Source organism: Pseudopodoces humilis, chromosome 1 (genome assembly GCF_049639895.1).
Source record: "Pseudopodoces humilis isolate 2021_Gansu_Grassland_sample_001 chromosome 1, ASM4963989v1, whole genome shotgun sequence".
NCBI classification, from domain to species: domain Eukaryota; kingdom Metazoa; phylum Chordata; class Aves; order Passeriformes; family Paridae; genus Pseudopodoces; species Pseudopodoces humilis.
In genome coordinates this window covers 151,441,046-151,463,073 of record NC_142200.1, presented here as the reverse complement: position 1 = coordinate 151,463,073, position 22,028 = coordinate 151,441,046, and the positions used below count along the sequence as shown (strand labels likewise).

Sequence of the window (22,028 nt, the reverse complement as noted above, 5' to 3'; positions counted from 1 at the left end):
GGGCGAGGCCGGGCCCGCGGCGGGGCGGGGGAGCCGCCGCATCCCTCCCTCGTCCATCCCTCCCGCCCTTCCTTCCCGCGGCTCCGCCGGGACCGGGATGCGCGGCCAGGGAGAGGAGCCGCCGAGCTGCGCAGGTAGCGGGGGGCGCCGCGGAGCCGCTCCGTGGCCGCCCCGGCAGCCCTTTGTTGGCCGGAGTTGCCTTTCCCCGGTGATTCCCCTCAAGGTCGCCGAGCCGGGCCTGGGTGAAACTCCCGGCTGCCGTGGCCGGCGCGGGAGGAGGATGCCCCGTGGAGATGCGGCAGGGGGAGGGAAGGACCGGGCGGGCCGTTAGGGCCGTTCCCAGCTCTCCGTGTGCGGGATCCCGGCGGATCCACCTGCGGAGCCCGGGGAGCACCGGGGGAGCCGCGGACAGCTCCGGGATCGGGCCCGCCGGGCCCCCGGCTCCGGCCACAACCCCCGACATTGCCCCTTCACACGGTGAACGCCTTCGGGATTGTCACTGCTGGAAAAGAATCTTTAAAACTCGGGTTGGATGTCGTGTTTTGAATCGCTGTTTGATGGATCATGGAGCGTGGAGAGCGCTTGGAGTTTAGAGAGATGTGAATGGTTTTGTGCCAGAGGTTGTGACTTGAACAATTTTGCCTGTGAAAATTGCTGGTTTGGTTTCAGTTTTCTTTCGTGGGCTGCATTTTGGTAATTTGGGATATTATTATATTAGAACTTTCTCTTTTTTTTCCTCAGCCCTCATGCTTCTGTGTTTGATGCTTTTTCCCACCCTCCAGCACTATTAAAGTTATTATTTTTTCAGTTGTTTTGGGATTCTTTGGGTCTTGGTTCCATTTACCTTGCAGAAGCTGCTGAGTTCTGTCTTGGAGTTCAGAGTGGGATGGTCTTTTTAATTGTTACATTCAAGCTGTTCAACCGAGCAAATTAACTCCCTGTTAAAGTGAGTGCTGAACCACCCCAAATTATTGTTTAATGAGCTGCTTCAGATGTTGCCTGAGAAAAGGAATAAACCAGGATTTTCTTTTTTTCTTTCCTCTTTCGTACTAAATCCCTCATCACTTTTTTCCTAATGTGTTTCCAGGCAGTCCCTGAGTACTTTAATTTTTGGTCTTCAGTTCACTCATCCTCCCAATTTGTGCGGTGGATTGGCCATGGAAAGCTCTTGAGATGGGAGTGTGGTGATACTGGAATTGTTTGTAGCAATGGATTTGTCTTGGATGAACAAATAAAAGCCCTCAGGGTCTCATGAACCTGCCCTACCTGTCCAGCTGCTGCTTGAACACGTGGAGATCATAAATATCATTTGAAAAACCTCTTTCTGAGCTTGGTTCTGAGCCTTCAGCTTGTGAGCTGATGTCTCATTAGCTGTCCTCGTTTTGCTGCTTTGTTATTAGCCTTGGATGCAAATATGGAAAAATCCACTCAGACCCAGGCCAGCTACAAGAAGTCACTGTTAGATCCATGTTCTTATCTGAGGCTTCAGTTTTTTGGCTCAGCCAGGGGGGTTCGGGGAGCTCAGTCACTTCCCCCCCGTTCCTGAGGCTGACGTGCCCTTGGGTTTGCTCCAGGAACCCTCCTCTGTCACTAATTAAATTTATCCTGTAGAACCACAGCAGAATTTGGGCTGGGCTGGAGCTCTGGACCCCTTCCTGGAGCAGGGTCGGTTCCTGACCAGCCCCGGTGCCTCTGTGGGGGAGCTTGGCCACTTGGCCTTCTCCTCAGCAGGTCCCACTTGCCTTTGGAGGAACCTGCTCAGTGTTCCTCGTTTTCAGCTCTCGTTCAGCCAGGAGCTGCATGTGGGTTTTATTCTGCGTGTGTTAGAAGGGGCTGTGGTCAGGGATGTGCTGGGGATGGTTTAAAACCCTCAAATTCCCCAAAACCATGGCTTGGTGCATCCCAGGGTAAGCTGCCAGGTGGAACCTTCTGTGTCTCCCTCCGTCTCTGCAGTGGAACATGTCTGGGCTAATTCCTTGTGAAATGGATATTGTGGAGCCACAGGGCATTTTTTCTTCCTTGGGGATTTTTGATGTCTTGGAAACACTTTTTGATTTATTACTTGAATTTATCATATCTTGAGGAAATTTGTCTTTGATAGTTTGTCCTTGGTGCTCATTTCTTGCTTTTCCAGGGAGCAGAATTGGAGAGAAGAGAGAAACTGATGGATCTCCTCTGTCCTCCTTGAACAAGACTTGGGGCTGTTTTGTTTGTGCTCTGCTACCTGAGTGTTTTCACTGCTCAGATTTGTTGGGGTTTGGAGGAGGCTGGGCCACTCCAGCTGGGTGGTTTGTTGGTTTTGGGGTCTGGTTTTTGTATTTTTCAGCATAGCTTGGAATTATCCTGGACTTTCACAATCAAATTAAGCTGAAGGACTCACTTGCTTTGAGGAACTTTAATTAGTTAATTGGTTTCCTTGATAGCCCCACCCTGACTTGTCTGCTCTCCAAGACAGGCTTTTAATATTCCTTGGTGATGTCAGAGCTGTGCTTTGGGTGTCATGTGTGGCTCAGTTTGGGGAGTATTGGCTTGTACTCCTTGTGCTCCCGCTGACACAATTCCCACCCAGACATCCACTCTCAGCTGTGGCAGACCTCAGACACTTGGAGCAAGAGGCTGAGAAATCCCATTTGGCAGGGAAGAGAACATTCTGCAGATCCAGTAGTGCAGTTCAGGGTTGTTTCTGTAAAAGCTCTGAGGGAGGGATGGCTTCCTGCAGGATAAGATCCTTCCAGCTCTGGAACTGGGGCAGGAATGGGCTGAAAGTGATCCAGCAGCCCTTGGCACAGTCAGAATGTGCTGCTGAGTGTGGCATTGTCAGCTGGGGAGAAAACACTGCACCTTGTCAGGAATTCCAGCCTGAGCTGTCGCCAGAACTGGGCTTTTTCAGTCAGAGATCTGATTTTCCCCTCTAGAGCAGATTAAATATTTACTCTTCACCGAGGAGTCACCTCAGAATGTGAGAAACTGCCTCTGTCATAGGTAATTGCACCTGGGGGGGGCATTAAGAAAATGTGCTTCTTGCTCCTCTTATCACAGAATTTCCCAGGTTATTGTTTGTGAAAGAGGAAACAACTGGAAGCCAAATAACCAGGCTGCTGCTGAGATTTGCTTTCTGCTTTTCTTTTTAATTAAGAGAATTGAATGGTGCATTTGGGAGTTGTGTTACTGCTCTTCCCCCAGTTAATCCCACAAACGTGGAATGGAATAGAACTGCAGAGTGCCAAAATCTTGGACACTTTTCCGGTTTTCCTGAGCAGGCCAAAGTCTGAATATAGAGGAACTTGCTTGAGTAGATAGAAATAGCTCATTTGCTGTATAGTTATAGAAAATTGGCTCACAGTTTTTTGTAAGGCTGAGACCATTTTCCTTCTCCCTTGGCCAATATATAGAAAGCAATTCGTGGACAAATCATGTTCGTAAATCATAGTAATTCCTGCAATTCCCCTGGAGTTATCCAAGGCTACTGAAAGCATTTCTCAAGATCCAGGTGGTTCTTCTGTGGTTTGAAAGAAGCAGTTTGAAAGCTGAGTGTCACCAGTGAATCTTCTGTGCTGAGCTGTGGACCAGGCTGCTGGGTTTTGCTGGAGAGGGTGATGGGATCAGCGATGGCTTTGTGTTCTCCTTAACCAAATGTCCAAGGCTGGCAGTGGCAGGACTCTGCTTTCCCTGAATCTCCCATGGTTTCCCAGTTGCTCACTTCCAGCTGGGCCCTCCCAGGACATCATCATAATGAGCAGCTTCTCAGAGAGCATCTCTTCCATGGGCCTGTGGGACGGAGCCTCTCCTAAGTTCTTCTTGCCTTGAACATCTCGGGAAGCGTCCAAGGCCAGGTTGGACGGGCTTGGAGCAACCTGGGATAGTGGGAGGTGCCTCTGCCCATTTGTTAGATAAATGAATGGAAGATCTTCAAGGATTTTTCCAACCCAAACCATTCTGGGATCACCTGTAGTTTTCCTGTGTTTCCTGTCAGTAGTCCAGAATCAGTTTCCAGGAGAACGTGCTGACACATCTTGGTGATGCTCAAGTGAGTGACTCTTGACTCCTCATTTCTCCTTGGATTTGGTGCTCAGCTGGAAATTCCAGTTTTTGATGGTACCAGTGATCTCTGTGCTGGCTTCTGATTCATTGCTGAAACTTACCCTGCATTCCTGCAGGGGATTCAGAAACGCTCTCAAAGGGAATGCTCACCCCCAGGGTGGTGTGCAGGGAGGTTCCCCAAGCCCTGACTGCCCGGGGAGCGTGTGTGGGATGAGGCTGAACGTGGGATGAGCTGTGCTTGCTGCTGCAGGGAGGAGATCCCATCCTGCTCCCTGTTCCCTGGTGTTGCTTTTGGTACCTGCAGGACTGTGCTGGCTGGTTCACTTGTGAGCCCAGCAAAAACGTGTGTGTTTCCTTCTCCTGCCTTGGCTTTCCATGAGCTTAGGGCTGCAGACTGTGTCCCTGCACATCTGCTTAGTGGGAGTGTTGGAGCCTGGAGAAGGGGCAGCTGTCCCTCTCTACCTCCCTGCTTGGGAAGGAGTTGTTATCACATCTGGAATTGTTATTACACTGATCTCACCTCGCTGGACCTGCTGCTGGAAAAGAAGGCCCTTGCCAGTGCTGGCCATGGCAGTGATGCAGGTGAGAGGAGCTGGAGCAGCTCCCTCGCTGCCCAAACTCTGGACTTGACCAGGGAGGAGGCTGGGATGGGAGGTGGGTGTGACATGGCTCTGTCTGGGACAGTGGGATTTGTTTTATTTTTTTTTTTTTAAATGAGTGATTTGATCTGACCATGAGCATCCCCTCCCTGCTGTACCCTGAGCAGCATTTCCCTGTGGAGGCAGGGACCAGTCCCACCTGCCCTCTGTCCTGCTGCCCCTGGGACTGCTGTGTCTCCAAAAACTTCTTTCCTGAGGTTCTCTGGGCAATTCAGTACATTCCCAGGCTCTAATCCAGCTGTCTCAGGCATTTCAGGAAGAAGTCCTCAGGCATTTTTTTGTGTTCCTACCACTGTCTGGATCTAATGTGTGCCTTCTGAGACCCTGGATTTAACCCTTGCCTGGGGGGGACATTGCAAACACTCAAATTGTTCAGAGCTGTTACTGCTCACTTGGGTTTTGATATTGAGGAGTGACAAACAGAGCAGGTGGGAAGTGGCACTGGCTCTGTGCTGTGACAGGGGCTGGACACGAGCCCAGGGGGGCCCAGGGGTGCCCAGGGGGGCAGGAGGCCGATGGTCCCTGGGCTGTGCCAGCCCCAGTGTGGGTACAGCCCCAGGGCAGGGATTGTCCCCCTGGGAAGGGATTGTCCCCTGTGCTGGCCCTGCTGAGGGACCCCCTGGAATCCTGGAGAGCCCAGGAGAGGCTGGGGTGTGTCCAGGGAAGAGGCTGGAGCCCCAGGAGGGGCTGAGGGAGCTGGGAAAGGGGCTCAGCCTGGAGCAAAGGAGGCTCGGGGGGAATTTCTGGCTCTGCACAAGTCCCTGGCAGGAGGGGACAGCCGGGGGGGTCGGGCTCTGCTCCCAGGAAACAGGGACAGGAGGAGAGGGAACGGCCTCAGGCTGGGCCAGGGCAGGCTCAGGGGGGACAGCAGCAGGAATTTCCCCATGGAAAGGGGGCTCAGGCCTTGGAGGGGCAGCCCAGGGAGGTTTGGAGTGCCCATCCCTGGAGGTGCCCAAGGAACACCTGGCCATGGCACTCAGGGCTCTGAGCTAGGGACAAGGTGGGGATTAGACACAGGGTGGATCCAATGATCCTGGAGGGCTTTCCCAACATCAGTGATCCCTGGAGATGCTGGAGGTGAGCCCTGGAGCCCTCTCCTCCCCTCTGTGGGGCCGCAGGGAGCCGGTGCTGGAACACCTCTGAACCAGACTGCACAGGAATTGGGAAACATTTCCTTTCTCTTTGGTTTTTTTCTCCAGATTCCAGAGACTTACTAAAGGAATTTCCACAACCTAAAAACTTGCTCAACAGCGTGATTGGCCGAGCCCTGGGCATTTCCCATGCAAGAGACAAGCTGGTGTACATCCACACTAACGGGCCAAGGAAAAAGGTAATCCCATGGTGCACAGAGAGTGGGAAGGGAGCCATGGAGCTGCTAATCCTGGAAGTAACTTCCTAGAGAAAGTCATAGAAGAGGTTTAATTCCACTTAAAAGTTGTGTGATAATTTTTCAAACAAGAAATATTCTCACTTCTTCCTATTTTTCCTGATCTTTGTGTGCTTTCAAGGTGTGTGAATGCAGGTGCTGTTCCTCTTTTTGTGTTGGTATTTTTAAGTAACTTGCTGTATCTGGCCTTCCAGCAGGAAGACACAGAGTCTGTGTTTAAATGTACTTAAAGGTGTCCTACTACCTTAGAAAATTAAGATTTAAAAGCTGTGTTTTAGCCCTTAGGAAGCCTAGATTTGATTGTAGATTCCAGCAGAACGAATTCTGAAGCCTAAAATGTCCAATTGTGACCAGAAAAGAGGAATTTCTTTGCAACGGAGGGAGGCTTTTCATAGTACTTAAGAGCAGAATGAAATGCAGCCTCTTTGTTGAATGAAGCAGAGGAATTCCAAACAGTTTTCCAGGTAGTTTGATGCCCGAGGCCCAAATCTGGGTCTGGGCTATGAACTGAGCAGGAATTCTTACCTAATGGTGCTCCGTGGTCAAGGCTTTGCCACCTCCTGTCTCAGCACCTCTCATTCCAGAGCTGAAAGCCCTTTCCAGCTGAAGTTTAACTGTAACCTACATTCCAGGAAAAGACTCAGTTCTGATGGATTAACATTTTCCAAAAACATTCTGTCTAAAATTTCCCAGACAGTTTTTATTGCCACATCCTTTTTAAACATCCCTGGATTTTAGGGGATACATTAGTAATGTTACTTTAGAATTCTTCATTAGTTGTGTTTGTTTTTCTTGCTCTTTCTTAAGCAGTAGTGCAGTTTCCCAACTTAAATTTTGGAACAGCATAGCCAGTGCCTCATCCCTGAAATTTGGAATACCCCAGGCAGTGCCTCATCGCTTTAGTTGGCATAATTGGTTCCTATTCTTGCCAGCACTTAAACAGATTAATGTGGAGAGTAACTTCAGATCAAAACAAAAAACTAAACCAGGAAAACAATAAAGGAGATAAAGAGCCCTGGGAAAAAAGTGAGGGTTGGCTCACAAAGAAAGAACAACCCAGCAAATGTGGACGGGAGGACAGGTGAGAGCCTGGAGAGCTCTTGTAGAACATGAATGAGGGTTTGTTGAGCACTGAATGAGGGAAGGCACTTGGCCTTCCTGAGACACCTTTTTTCTCAGCAGGTCTGTGCTTTCCAAGCAGAACCCCGAGGCAAAATCCCTAGGAGCTCCCTGGCAGAGCCAGGGGCAGCAGGGCAGCCAGCCAGGTGCTGGAGAGCCAGGAGCTCCAGCCTTGGGGCTTTCCCAGCAGATCCACTGCTGCCTTTCATCTGGGCTGCAGAAGCTGGAGAGAATTCCCTAGGCATTTCCCTCTTGGAGCTTTCAGCATTCCTTGCCTGTGCAGGTTTTTATTGCTCCCTTGGTGGGGCTGCGGTTCTGCCAGTGCTCGTGTTGGGCTGGAGCTGGCTGCTCTGTGCCCGGTGGGTGCCTGGCAGCTGGGGCAGTCCTGGGCTGCTCCCATGGCACTGAGGAAGCAGTTGGGAAGATTTCCTTGGTGTTGGAGAGGGGATCTGCTCCAGGGCACGCTCTGCAGCTTCCCTTCACCGGGAAAAGAACAAATCTGCTGCTTTGCTTTCAGAACAACACAGCTCCGTGTAACCACTGCCTGCTCGGGTCTCCTGCAGTTTTATTGCTCTTCTGGCCAAGCTTTCTTAATCCAAAGGCTGACAACCGGGAAAATTCCACTTTTTTCGAAGGAATGTCTGAAAAAAACCAAACCAAAAAACCAAAGCAAAACAGTTGTAGCTACAAGAGCAAACGCACAGGATACTGGGACAAGTTTGGGCTGCTGAGCCCATCCTCAGGGTGTGGAGAAGCCCCCAGGATCGTGCAAAGGGACAGCCCTGGGGTGGAATTGTTCCTTTAATGACCTCCTGGCATTTGTCCCTTGCACAGCCCGTGCTGGACCTCAGGCCTGCAGCTCCTGTGGGGATGTGGCACCTCTGGGCCCTGCTCAGCCTTTTCCTGCAGTGCTCCTGGAACGGAGCTTCCCCTGAGGGCACCAAGACAGTGCTTTGTTCAGTTTTCTTCTGTATCTCCTTGCCTGGAGGGCACAGATGGTTGGAGTGGATGTGCTCTGGTGGAGGGGAAAGTTTGTCCTGGCTCACCCTGTGCTTCTCCTGCCTTTCAGAAAGTCACTCTCCATATAAAGTGGCCAAAGAATGTGGAAGTGGAGGGCTATGGGACCAAGAAGATCGATGCGGAGCGGCAGGCGGCGGCTGCAGCGTGTCAGCTCTTCAAGGTGAGCTCTGCTGCTGCTCACCCTGCACTGTGCCTGGCCTGGTGATGGCAGCTCTGCCTCTTTGCCTGTGACCTCCCTTGGCTGGCCCCTCTTAGTCAGGGGTAGAGGGTGAACTCCTGAGTCTGAATTCATTTGAGCTTAAAATCCCACTTGCTTCAGGTAGTTCTGGTCTTCGTTCCTTTTGTCCCGGACCTTAATCAGCTCCTTAATCCCAGCATCTACAGCAAGTAGAGTTTCCCTCAGGTGGGTTTGCTGCTCACTAACTCCCACTTCTGACAGCTCAGCTGGCTGTGTTTGCAGTTGTAGGACCTTCAAAGCCTCTTGTTTCCTCTTCATCAAAGCCAGCGTGGCAATTACATGTTGTAATTTACTATTACTCCACAGTTACTCTTTGTTTGGCACTTATTTATGGCTGGAAGTGGGTGTGTGCAGCCAGTATCAAACAGGCACACTAAAACTATAAAGGTCACTCTTGAAGGTGTTTTATAGCTGAGAAGATGCAGTTTTATCTCCAGCTCTGCCCCTGGCTGTTCTGTCTTACCTTGAGCAAGTGAGGCTGATTTTGGAGTTTCCTGTTGATCTGTGCAGTGGGAACAGGGATATCTCTGTGCCCAGAAGATGCTGGGTGTGCTCTGGCAGTGAGACAGCTTTTGATTTGCTTGTAGATCAGAATTCTGTGTGAGGAAATAGCCAGCCTTCAGAAATTCAGGAGGGCAGTGTGAAAACTCAAGCTTTTTCAGCTGCTTAAGCTGGTCCTCTCAACCTGTGATCAGCAAAACTTGTTTCACTCACTGATTTCATTCCACCTCACTCAGTCAGCTTTCACTGGGAATACATCCTGGTTTTATCCTCTCTAGTCCAGTTCCCTGCTTTCCTTGAGAGCCTGGAAGTTTTCAAAGGAAGAAAAATACCCTGCTGATACATTTTCCCTGAATTTTGGAAATGGATAAAGTGTACTTTAGAACTTAAACCGAAACCCAACCCCTTGAAACCACAGACTGAGCATGCAAAGTTTTCTTTGCCAGCTAAACTGGAACCTGGCAGAAGACCCTTGTGGTGGGAGGCCTTGTGTGATCACAGCTATAGAAAGAGCAACAAATGCTGCCTTAAAAAGTCATCAATTCAAGAAAATTAATAGTGTCTAATTAGTTCAGGAGTGAATACTGGAGGTTTGAGTAGAGCAGTGAGCCAGGTGAACTTTGGTGTCTTAGGCCCTCCCACAGCTTTTTATATAAATACAGCTTTTTCTAATACAGGGCCATTAAGGCCATTAAATGGCCTAAAGCTGTAACTTTTAATTTACTAAAATTAAAACTAGAACTTAGTGCAGTAGTCTGGTGGTTTCAAAATGGTTTGTGCTGCACTCTGGATATGTCTGGAGCTTCCTGCAAGGTTCAGTCCTAAATGGTGATGGTAGGAGAGTTTTTAATTACTGCAGGCTTGCTTCAGAACCTGACAGGTTAGGGGCATTTTCCTGCTGCTTGTCCAAATAACTGTTCCTGGGAAATGGAAGGAGATGAACCATTCCCTGAATTCTCACCCTCTATTAACCCAGATTATGCTAGTTCAGACTAGCCTTCCCAAAAAGATGCATTTCCTGCTCCAAGGGTGGTTTCAAAACTTGAGGGTGCTAAATATAGCCAAGAGTTTGTAAAACCCCAATAAATCCTGGCCCATTCCAAGGAGCTGTGTGGGGCTGAGAGCCCTGCCCAGGGCAGGGAGGGCAGGGACCAGGTTCCCGTTGGGACAGAGCAGCAGAGGGGGAAAGCTCAGAGCTCCTGAGAGTGCCTTTCCTCGCTGTGTCTGCTCCTGCCCCGCCAGCCCCAGCAGGGTGAGGGCTCCCCGAGCTGCAGGGGGGTTCCCAGAGCTGTCTCTCCCACAGGGCTGGGGCTTGCTGGGCCCCCGGAACGAGCTCTTCGATGCGGCCAAGTACCGGCTGCTGGCCGACCAGCTGGGCTGTCCCGACGAGCGCTGGTGCTCCGAGGGCAAGTGGCGCTCCAAGTCCGGGCCCTCCCTCGCCGACCTGTCCACCTGCTGGCGCCGCATGGAGCCCGACGATGCCATCCAGCCCATGGAGCAGGGCAGGATGCCCAAAGCCATGAGGAGGGAGGAGCTGGAGGAAGGGGAGCTGGAGGAGGGGGAGCTGGAGGAGGGGGAGCTGGAGGAAGAGGCCATCGATGTTTCGGATTACCTGCCCATGGCACACCAGGACGCCCGGACCCCGGGCAGAGACGCCAGGTGGGTCTGGCTGGGAGTGCTGAGCTGAGAGGGAAGGGAGGGTTCTCCTGTAGCTGGGGGGCAGAGATGGAGATGGAGATCCTGGAGATGGGCCAGAGGAGCAGTGGGGCAGCCTGGTTTTGTACATGGCTGCCATCCAGGGAATGTATAGACTTCTTCCCTGCAGCTCTGCCTTCTGGAGAGGCTGCTGCCAGTCTTGTTACCTGCCTGGTTCTTCTGTGCCCAAAGACATTTCCATCCCCAGACGTGGTGCATGTGCACTTACACCAGCACTTCGACCGCCCTGGTTTTGAGGGCAGTGTTAAATCTGCTCCCTTCCATCCCCATAGCTGCCTGCTTGACTTTATGAGACAAATCTTGGATTTTTTAATAGGCATCAGGAGCAAGATCTGTAAGAGATGTAGGTGGTTACTTCTGCGATGTGGTTTTTAAATTCAGAATGATTTATTAATTAAATCTGTTTTGATCTGTTGATGCCATCTGCTTTGTAGCCTTGGTGTAAAGGTTTGATCACTCTGTAGCAGAGTGATCTTTGCTGGGCTGTGTGGTTGTGACTGACAGGTTTTAGTAGCGAGGGACAGCTGCACTCTGCCCATGACCAGAATTACCTGGGCTTTAACTGAGTCGTTTCACAGCTCTGTAGCACTCCTGGAGTGAGGTGGGTGTGAACACAAGTGGGCATTTGTAGATCCAGCTCTCCTCATGTCCCATGCAGCCGAGGAGGCAGTTCCATTGAAATGACAGACGACAACACCGCCATCCGTGCCCTGACACAGTTCCCGCTTCCCAAAAACCTCCTGGCGCAAGTGATTCAGATTGCAACCTCTTCCTCCACAGTCAAGGTAAGGTGCTGCCTGAGCCCTGCTGGGAGGGAGCTCAGGGGCTCCAGCTGGAATCACTTTGGATGCTTTCTTTGGGCAGCAGAAGTGGGGCGAGGAGGGAAGTTAAAACTAGGCCTAGAGAAATCAGTGTGAACAGCAAAGAGAAGGCTTTGTGGTGAGAACTGAAGGAATGTCTTTATAGAACCATGAGGACTGTTGCTCCTGAGGCCAGGGCAGAGGAGGAGCTGCTATCTGAATGAAGGAGGTATTTTCTAAGGTTTCCTTTCCCCATATATCTGCCACAAGCACAAGGTTGTGTTGCCGGGAGCGATGTGTAACTTCTGTGCTGATAGAATCTTTCCACAACTGCAGTGATCCTCCTTCCCGGGATGTGTCACCCACCTCCCAGAGCTCGTGTGCTCAGCAGAAAGGAGCTGAGCTCCACCCTGAGGCTCTCAGGATGTTCCCACAGTTGTCTGCTCTCACTTTGGCCTAGACAGCGCCCTGTGAGCTGGGGGGTGGAGTTCAGTGCAGTAACCTTATTCTAGTGCTCCGTTAGAAAAAAATCCAACAGAATCCAACAAACCCAGCCAAAAAACCTGTGGTGAAAGGTCCAGAGGGGCCACACGAGGGGTGGCTGAGGTCACTGGGCTGGTTCAGCTGGAGCAGAGCAGACTGAGGGCAGAGCTCAGCAGGGGCTGCAGCTCCCATCACTGCTCCCTGGGACAGGAGCCTGGAGACCCAGGAGAGCTGGAGCTGTGTCAGGGGAGGGTTAGGGTGGATATCAGGGAGAGGTTCTTTCCCAGAGGGTGTTGGCACTGCCCAGGCTCCCCAGGGAATGGTCCCAGCCCCGAGGCTGCCAGAGCTCCAGGAGTGCTTGGACAGCGCTCCAGGGATGCCCAGGGGGGGTTGTTGGAGGGGCTGGGGAGGGGCTGGGTGCTCCCTGTGGGCCCAGGCTGTCCCACGGAGCCTGGTGCTGTCATTCCCTGCAGGAGTACATGCAGTTCCGCACCGTGGGCACCAAGACCAAGATCTGCAAGCTCACACTGCGCTGGCCCTGCCCCATGACCTTCGCTGCCAAGGGCCGGCGCAAGGTGGAGGCCGAGAACAAGGCAGCAGCACTGGCCTGTCAGAAGCTGAAGGTGAGTGCCCCTGGCTCCTGCTTCCCCTGGGGATGTGCCTGTGGGTACAGGCTCCTGCCTCACGGGGTGTGAGCCTGACAGGATGCTGGAAACTTCCTGAGCTTTGACTTGGATGGTGAGCTAATGCTTAATAAACATTTATTTCCAACCTTGGGATTCCCAGCATGCCAGAACCACAGCAAGGGACTCACCAAGAGGGTTTTGCAGTCGTGGCTGCTGTTCCTCTGCTGGGTCTGTTTGAGTCAGGGCATGTGGTTGGTTTTCCTGAGTTAGAGTGGGATCATGTCTGGTTTCTTGCTGTGGCAAACAAAGCAGGAATTAATGGTTTTGGGACAGTCAGGAGTTGGCCTATCTGAACACGGGAGCGGAGTGCTCAGTATCCCAGCCCTTGGTGTGAGCAGCCTCAGAGCTGATGGTGTTTGGCTGTTCCCTGCAGAGCCTTGGCCTGGTGGACAAGAACAACAACCCCCTGAGCCATGCCATGTACAACATGACTTCCCTGCGGGAGCTGGGCGAGAACCAGAGGAAGCCCTGCCACATCAAAGTCCCTGAGGCCACCCTGCGCAAGATTGAGAACTACCTGAACCACGTAAGGCTCAGCCCCCTGAGATCCCCTTTGCCTCATCCCATTTCACTTCAGGAACTGGATGTGTTTGAAAGCTTCCTGCCAAAACGTTGTGGGAATTCATGGTTTGATTGTTGCCACGAAACCTGATCAGTCTCTGCTGCCCTTTTGGGAAGGGAGACTCTTTCTGGGCAGTGGCCCAGTCTTCTTTTGGAAGACTCTGGGATTCTTAAGGTTGAATCCAGAAATTGTGATTGATTAAAAGTTCAGCAACTTTTAATCCTGTGAACACCTGGGCCAATGCCTTGATTTGTGTTCTAGACAATTCCTGACCTGTTGCTCCTTGTACTTCTTCCTGGGGGATATGGGACTTCTGTTTTTTCTTTTGCCAAGACAGAATATTTCTGGCTTAGCCAAAAGCTTGTGTTTTGCATAAGTTATGTGTCTGGGTGGTGGTGTAACTTGATAGTTTCCAAAAGTTGTCTTTGAGGGGCTGTTGCAGCTGAAGTTACTGGTCTGTGCCTGTTGGTTCAGGCAGCAGCAGCACCAACACCCATCCTAAAGTAAGGAATGCAGCAAGGAACTCAGGGGGCTGCCCAAATTAGTTCTCACTTGAAATAACCTCAGTTCAGAACATGGCTGAGTTACCTAGCATCTGAGGAGGCCTTGGCAGAGCCAAGCCAGACTGGCTGAGTGTGCTCCAGGCACTTTTTCTTGCTGTCCTTCTCAGGACTGGTACTAACCTTGCCGTCCTTGCCAACTTCCTCCCCCAGTATCCCGTGGACATCAGGGAGTCCAGGCCCCGGATTGCTGACGACATGATGAACCTGACCAAGGAATCCGGTGCGATCAGCGATGCCATCACGGGGAAGACTTACATCCCCATGCTGGAAGCAGAGGAAGTGCGCCTTAGCCAGAACCTGCTGGCCCTCTGGAAAAGGAGAGGAGCCTCCTGGCAGGAGAGCCACCCGCTGCCAGTAGACCCCCACAAGGACACCATCCTGTCAGCCATCGAGCAGAACCCCGTGGTGGTGATAGCAGGAGACACTGGCTGCGGGAAGACCACGCGGATCCCGCAGCTGCTGCTGGAACACTACATCCTGGAGGGGCGCGGCGCGCGCTGCAACGTGGTCATCACGCAGCCCCGGCGCATCAGCGCCATCTCGGTGGCCCAGCGCGTGGCGCAGGAGCTGGGGCCCAACATGAGGAAGAACGTGGGCTACCAGGTGCGGCTGGAGAGCAAACCCCCTGCCCGGGGAGGGGCCCTGCTCTTCTGCACCGTGGGCATCCTGCTCAGGAAGCTGCAGGGCAACCCCAGCTTGGAGGGCGTCAGCCACGTCGTGGTGGACGAGGTGCACGAGCGGGACGTGAACACGGATTTCCTGCTCATCCTGCTCAAAGGCATCCAGAAGCTGAACCCTGACCTGCGCCTGGTTCTCATGAGCGCCACGGGGGACAACCAGCGCTTCTCCCACTACTTTGGGGATTGCCCCGTGGTCAAGGTGCCGGGCTTCATGTACCCGGTGAAGGAATACTACCTGGAGGAGATCCTGGCCAAGCTGGGCCGGCACCGGCACCGGCACTACGAGATCAAGGTGGGTGTGCAGCGAGAAGGGAAGCTGTCCCCCTTGGATGGGACACTGGCTTCTGGCCTATCAGCAGGGGGAGAGCTCGAGCCTGGGACTGCTCCTGCTTGCCTGTGGTTGTTGGACACTGTTTGCTCAGCTTTAATTCCATGCCAGTTCTCGGGAGGTGAAGTCAGCTTAGTAGAACCCCAGAGTATTCTGATTAAATTATGCATAAAGATGTCTTTGCATTGGGGTCAAGTTGCTTTTGTCTCCCTTTAATGGGAAGTTTGATGTTTGAGTAGGCTGAGAGCTCGTTGCCGTGTGTACACAGACACAGAGTTGAATGTTTGCACACCCTGGGCAAGCCTGTCCCAGGACTGGGATGGTTGTGGCTTCCAGCAGCGTTACCTCAGTGCTCACCATCCTGCATGACTGAATTCTCTGATTGCTGCTCTCTGCAACTGGTCTGACCCTGTGGAAAATGCCTTCCAGACGTGTGCTGTGCTCTGGGTAATCCTACACCACTGGTGGGTCATGGAGTCACACAGTCACAGAGGTTGGCTGGCATCTCCAGACATTTTCTGGTCCAACCAGCTGGTCTGGAGTCTGTCAGGCCATTTTTCCAGCCTGGAGAGATCCCTCCCTGTGGCTGAGCAAGAGTCTGGAGTATCAGCCACTTCTCCCAGTCCTGGATCATCAGCAAACTCACTTGGGGTATCCCCTTGCCTCCAGGGCATTCTTCCCGTTGCTGTTGTGGCAGGGATTTTATCTGAGCTTTAATGGTCTGTTCCAAATTCCTGAGAGCTCCAGAAGCTGCTGCTCGGAGCCTGATGGATTTGAACTCCCAGGTGCATGTGGCAGTGCTGTCCACAGAAATCTGGGAATTGTGTTACTTGTGAGGTGCTGTTCAGCAGAGGTGCACACAGCTGGACAGTGGGAAGGGGCTGTGCATTCTCCCTGCACAGCACCTGTGACCAGAGCAGGTTGCAGATGGAGCCCAGAGCAGGCTCCTGGCTCCAAGTCCTGGGCAGGCTGGCCAAGGGCAGGTGTTTGCTGTCTGCAGAAGGTGCTTTGGAGTGGCCTGTGCTGTGCTGACCCCCCTGACCTGCCTGTCCTGTTCTACCCAGCAATCCGACGATGAGTGTGTCCTTGACCTTGACCTGATCACCGACCTCGTGCTGCAGATCGATGCCCACGGAGAGCCAGGTGGGTCCTGCCTCGTCCTGAGCTCTTCCTGCTGCTGGGGGGAGAGAAAGGGAACCCCTCCAGAGCCTTTGCAGAGACACCATGGTGCTGAGCCTCTCTTGAATTCCTACTCATCCAAGTGGTCTTGAGCCACGTGGCACGAGCAAACTCTGAGTCTTTAGCTAAGACAGGGTTGGACTCCTCAGTGCCCTGGGCAGCTGTTCCAGGACTTGTCTGTGCTCCAGCACTGGCAGCCTTGTGCTGCACAATTATCTTTTGTGTTGGAGCCCCATCCCTGTCAAATACCCTTGCCTGGAAGGGGAAGTGTTTGGGAAGAAGGCAGGACTCTCGGGTGACTTCCAGGAGATTTAAGTGTTTCAAAGCTTGGGTGTTGACTGTCAAACTCCAGGTAGCCTGGTTGATTTCTGCCCTGGAAGTGTGTGTCTGCAGCTGGGGAAGAGCACGTGGATCTCAAGGCCGTGTGTTGCTAACTCCCAGTGTGTTCCAGGTGGGATCCTGTGCTTCCTCCCTGGCTGGCAGGAGATCAAAGGGGTGCAGCAGCGGCTGCTGGAGATGCTGGGCTCACAGAACAGCCGCTACCTCGTCTTGCCAGGTGAGAGGGCAGGGCCAGCCCCTTCTTCCCAGGATTCAGGAGAATCTGGGACAATTGGCTTGATGTGCCCCTTCAGCTTTGCTCTGGTACAGAGCTGGTGAGCTTTGATGTCCCAGCTGTGTAATGGTGTGTGGTAAGTGTGAGTAACTCCTCCTAGCAGAGGCTGAGTAAGCTGTGTGTGATCAAAGAGAGTGGCTTCCCATTTGCCTCCAGCAGTTTGGAATTAGGCAAGGGGAAGGCAGCTCAGTTCTGCACTGCTGGAGCTGCACGCTGAGCCTGCACAGAAAAGATCTCAGGACCTGTTCCGTGGGATGCAGGTGGACTCTGGAGCTCAGCTTTGATCAGTGAATTTAACATTTCTTGCCCCAGGAGGAAAATTACAACAAAAGCCAGCTTTGCTCTGCAAAGCTCTTAAGGGTTTTGGCATTTTTTGGTTTGTTTTTTAGCAGCTCTGCCTATTCAGTGTCAAAGGAGGCCAGGCAGGAGCAGAGCTTTGAGCAGCTGGGCTGTTGAGAAGTGCAGGTGTGGTTTGGTGGAAAGTGCGTGCTGTCCTCTGCTGGGAGTTCTGTGCAGCACTGAGCTGTGGCAGGGCAGAGCTGGGGTACAGGACAGCCACAGGCCCTCACTGGGAGCAGAGTGGGCCCGTGTGGCAGTGAGAATTCCCTTTCCCCTGCCCCTGTGAGGAGGAGCAGCTCCAGAACTGGGCTGTGGGAGGGTGTGGGATTTGTGCCAGGGATATTCCTGGGGTGCCAGCAGGCTCTGGGACTGGAGGTGAGCAGAGCCCCTGCTGCTGCTGAGCCACAGGCTGAAGCAGCTGAAATGAGGCCCTCCCAAATGACTTGTGGAAGATTTTTCCTGGGGTGTGGCTGGCAGGAAGCTGCTGGCTGTGACCACTGGTGTCCCCATTCCTGCCCCCCGATTCCAGAAGCGGGAGGTGACAGTACAAGAAGCTCAGCTGGGCAGGTCTGACTCTGGTTTGATTTCCCAGTGCACTCCAACATCCCCATGATGGACCAGCAGAACATCTTCCAGAGGCCTCCACCGGGCGTCAGGAAGATCGTCCTGGCCACCAACATCGCGGAGACCTCCATCACCATCAACGACATCGTGCACGTGGTGGACAGCGGCACGCACAAGGAGGAGCGCTACGACCTCAAGACCAAGGTACTGCTGCCTTGCTGCCTCTGACTCACTTGGGACACTCTGGAGCACAGGGCTGTGGTCAGAGGAACGTTTCAGGTGCCATTAATGATCCCATTAAGCTCCAAGATGGAGCTGCTTCCTGTTTGGCCCCTGGGGCACAGGCGTTGTGTTGTTTGGGGAGAGTGTTTGACTCCTCATCAGTGTTTGCTGTGTCTGAGCTCTGGGCCAGGCTCCCCATCAAATTCTGAGTTTTTTCAAACAAATTTAAGGCGAATCCTACTCCGTTCCCAACTCTATTTCACCACAGAACACCAGTAGCTTTTCTGTTTGCTTTCAGCCTTTTTCTGATTTCATCAAAAACCTCTTGCTGGCCCTCGTGGGGCAGCCCTGACCTGTTAGATCCTGCTCTTGTTGGCAGCTCTCCTGGCCAATCCCTGTTCCTCAGCTTTCCAAGGGGGATCTGCTGCCCCTGGGCCCGTTCCTGGCAGTGCTGGGCCCTGAGCCTGGGAAGGCTCATGTTTGTACACCTCTGCCACAACGTGAAGGCAGCTGTGGTGTTGGGAAAAGGAATTGTGGCAGCATCCCTCTGCCCCTGCTCTAGAACATCATCTCCCAGGGCCAGGGGGCCATTGACACCTGGCAGCAGTTCTGGTTTAAACCCAGCCCTTTGGTGTTTCCCAGTTTTATGGCAGCTCAGAACTCAGACCCAGGGCTGGGATGGGGAGCCCTGGGATGGGGACAGGTGTCCAGCAGGTGGCATCTGGGTCCCATCCACGCAGCCCCGGAGCTGCTGCAAGAGGCAGGAGAGTGGGAAAGGCTTCCCTGGCCCTTTGGGACCATTCATCAGTCCTGAGGGTCTGAGTTCTCTTGGCTGGGTGGAAAGATGGTAAAGGGAGGGCCTTTGGATAAGGGCCTGGAGTGACAGGACACAGGGAATGGCTTCCCACTGCCACAGGGCAGGGTTAGATGGGATACTGGGAGGGAATTCTTGGCTGTGAGGATGGGGGGTGGCTGGGATGGAATTCCCAGAGCAGCTGTGGCTGCCCCTGGATCCCTGGAAGTGCCCAAGACCAGGCTGGACGTGGCTCTGAGTAACCTGGGCCAGCGGGAGGTGTCCCTGCCATGGCAGGCGTGGAATGGGATGGGCTTTAAGGTCTCTTCCAGCCCAAAGCAGTGTGGATTCCATGGAACAGGACCGAGCTGTGGGAGCTCACCCTGCTGCTGTCCCCACAGGTGTCCTGCCTGGAGACCGTGTGGGTGTCCAAGTCCAACGTGGTGCAGCGGCGCGGGCGCGCCGGGCGCTGCCAGTCGGGCTTTGCGTACCACCTGTTCCCGCGCAGCCGCCTGGACAAGATGCCCACCTACCAGGTGCCCGAGATCCTGCGCACGCCCCTGGAGAACCTGGTGGTGCAGGCCAAGATCCACATGCCAGAGAAAACGGTGAGCACGGCCCTGCAGGGACTGAGCAGGAGGGAGAACCCAGAGTGCTGATTGCTTGAGGTCTTGTTTTGCTAAACGTGGGGCTGTCCAGGGAAGTTCAGACTTCAGGAAATGTGGATCCCCGAGATTACAGAGTGAGTCTGGAAGCTTGAAGGGATGGAGAGGGCTGAGCTCATACCCCTGGACAAAGAGGGAATTGTGCTGCAGTCTGGCTTCCTGAGGGCTCTCACACCTCTATGGGAAACAGGCTCACTCTTTCCCTTTTCCCTTCCCCTGCTGTGTTGCAGGCAGTTGAGTTTCTCTCCAAGGCTCTGGACAGCCCTGACATCAAAGCTGTGGATGAAGCCGTGATCTTGCTGCAGGAGATTGGTGAGTTAATTCTGAGTCCTGGAAACGTTTGCATGGAAGTGGGGCTTGGCACAGGCTGCCGTGGGCGGGCTGGGCAGGATTGTCCCTGCATGGGGATAGCCCTTCATAGTGACCTTCCCAAACCACGTGCCCTGTGCTGTTTTATTTCTCACACTGCTTTGCTTAAAAATTGGGGAAAACTTTCCAAGGTTAAAAAAATAAAGGGGAAGCAACAGAAAGAAGGGAACTGGATTGGAGTTCAGAGGTGAGGGACAGAAGGAAGGGGTGATCTGAAGTTCAGAGGTGAGGGACAAAAGGGAAGGGGTGATCTGGAGTTCAGAGGTGGGGGACAGAAGGAAGGGATGATCTGGAGTTCAGAGGTGGGGGACAAAAGGGAAGGGATGATCTGGAGTTCAGAGGTGGGGGACAGAAGGAAGGGATGATCTGGAGTTCAGAGGTGGGGGACAAAAGGGAAGGGATGATCTGGAGTTCAGAGGTGGGGGACAGAAGGAAGGGATGATCTGGAGTTCAGAGGTGAGGGACAGAAGGAAGGGATGATCTGGAGTTCAGGGCTGGGCCTTGTTGATGGTCCTGTGGCTGTGACAGGCGTTTCTTTGTCCTAAGCTCAGTTAGAGCTGGGGGTTCTGGGTGCTCATTGCAGGCCCCAGTCCGTGTGCCTCTTCTGGAGGTCACCCCAAATGTTCCCAGCCCCGGCAGTTCCCGTTTTGGCGGCGCTGGGGGCTGACAGATGTGCCACGTGGGTGGCTCTCCTGCAGGAGTGCTGGACCAGCGGGAAGCCCTGACCACCCTGGGCAAGCGCCTGGCCCAGATCTCCACGGACCCTCGGCTGGCCAAGGCCATCGTCCTGGCCTCCATCTACCGCTGCCTGCACCCGCTGCTGGTCATCGTCTCGTGCCTGACGCGGGACCCCTTCAGCAGCAGCCTGCAGAACCGCGCCGAGGTGGACAAGGTGAGGAGCCCCCGGCACGGCTGGGGACAGGGCTGGGGGCTGCCCGTGGCTCACCCGTGTCCCTGTCCCAGGCCAAGGCCGTGCTGAGCCGGGAGAGCGGCAGTGACCACCTGGCCTTCGTGCGGGCGGTGGCGGGCTGGGAGGAGGTGCTGCGGCGCAGGGACAGCCGTGCCAGGGACAACTACCTGCAGGACTACTACCTGTATGGGCCCAGCCTGCGCTTCATCAACGGTGAGTTCTGGCCACCCTGCCCCTCCCCTGGCCCCAGGCTGCACAGGGAGAAACACGGGGCACAGACGGGCTGTGCTGGGTCAGGACTGCGGGACCGGGCAGGGTCTGGCTTTGGCCCAGCACAGGGCTCCTGTCCCAGCCCAGGCTGGCGCTGCCCTGCTGAGGTGACTCATTCCATGGGGGAAGGAGAGGGTGGATCTCACCCCTGGGGCTGTCTCCTCCCTCCAGGCCTTGTGAAGCAGTTCTCTGAGAACCTCTACGAAGCCTTCCTGGTGTCATCCCCGTCCGACTGTACCATGCCCTCGTCCGTGTGTAACCAGTACAGCGAGGAGGAGGAACTGGTGAAGGGCGTCCTCATGGCTGGGCTCTACCCCAACCTCATCCAGGTACTGGCAGTGCCATCGCTCTCTGGGGATGGCTGTCACAGCAGGTGGCACCGTGAAGTGCTGAGGTGCCAGAGAAGCTTCTGCTCTCTTGGGAGTGAGTGTCCCAGGCAGGCGTCCTGCCCTGGGCTCTGGCCTGTGCTCCAGTGCTGTCCCTGATCACCACTCGTGAGGAGTGGCCACCCCAACTTGTGTGGGTCAGTGCTCATCACTCGCTTTGGGAGCCATTGAAGTGACATTTTTCTCCTGTTTGCTGCCTGAGGTGGCACTGGGTGACTGCCAGCTGCGGTCACCCCAGGAAGGCGCTCCCCTAACCCCTGAGCTCCTGGGAGTGGAGGGACCCCTGTCAGAGGGGTGGCTGTGGCCGTCGGGGCTGCTCTGGGCCGGGTGTGTGACGTTCCCCTCCCGTGGCAGGTGCGACAAGGCAAGGTGACGCGCCAGGGCAAGTTCAAGCCCAACAGCTACGCGTACCGGACCAAGGCCGGCACCGTGCTGCTGCACAAGTCCACCATCAACAGGTGGGTGATCGGGGAGGGGGTCCCGCGGGGCCGCGGCCGGGCCGGGCTGACGGGGCTGCTCCTGCAGGGAGGCGTCCAAGCTCTACAGCCGCTGGCTCACCTACTTCATGGCCGTCAAGTCCAACGGCGGCGTCTTCGTGCGCGACTCGTCCCAGGTGCACCCGCTGGCCGTGCTGCTCATGACCGACACCGACATCCACGTGCGAGGTGAGTGCCGCGGGGTGCCCGGCCTGCCCCGGCTGCTGCTCCGCAGGCTGAGCCGTAGGGCTGTGCCTGACCACCCTGGGGGCAGCAGCGGAGCCGGCAGCATCCCACTCCTTGTCCCTGGGGATGCGTCCTGAGCTCAGCGGGGCCGAGCCATCGGTCACCCGTGGGAAACCCAAGGATCCCAGATGAGAGCTGCCTGGGGCTGTGGGCCCTGCTGAGCCCCTGGATCAGAGCTGCCTGGTCCTGTGGGGGCTGTGGGGGCTGTGGGCC

General features: G+C 54.3%; 1 protein-coding gene across 3 annotated transcripts in view; it reads left to right on the top strand.

The window, feature by feature from the left end:
• DHX30 (DExH-box helicase 30) overlaps positions 1–22,028 on the top strand; it is a 31,982-nt gene that overhangs the window by 8,071 nt on the left and 1,883 nt on the right. For 2 of the 3 annotated variants that reach the window (XM_014260669.2, XM_014260670.2), the window contains 17 exons: positions 5,900–6,030; positions 8,276–8,386; positions 10,269–10,624; positions 11,340–11,466; positions 12,438–12,587; positions 13,024–13,176; positions 13,926–14,747; positions 15,848–15,926; positions 16,414–16,518; positions 17,507–17,682; positions 18,895–19,101; positions 19,389–19,470; positions 20,226–20,419; positions 20,491–20,650; positions 20,879–21,036; positions 21,448–21,551; positions 21,619–21,758. In XM_014260669.2, coding sequence (XP_014116144.1) covers positions 5,900–6,030; positions 8,276–8,386; positions 10,269–10,624; positions 11,340–11,466; positions 12,438–12,587; positions 13,024–13,176; positions 13,926–14,747; positions 15,848–15,926; positions 16,414–16,518; positions 17,507–17,682; positions 18,895–19,101; positions 19,389–19,470; positions 20,226–20,419; positions 20,491–20,650; positions 20,879–21,036; positions 21,448–21,551; positions 21,619–21,758 — 3,255 coding nt within the window. Of the gene's footprint in view, positions 1–22; positions 135–5,899; positions 6,031–8,275; positions 8,387–10,268; positions 10,625–11,339; positions 11,467–12,437; positions 12,588–13,023; positions 13,177–13,925; positions 14,748–15,847; positions 15,927–16,413; positions 16,519–17,506; positions 17,683–18,894; positions 19,102–19,388; positions 19,471–20,225; positions 20,420–20,490; positions 20,651–20,878; positions 21,037–21,447; positions 21,552–21,618; positions 21,759–22,028 lie in introns of those variants that run through there. The other variant, XM_005532105.3, reaches the window with a different exon arrangement.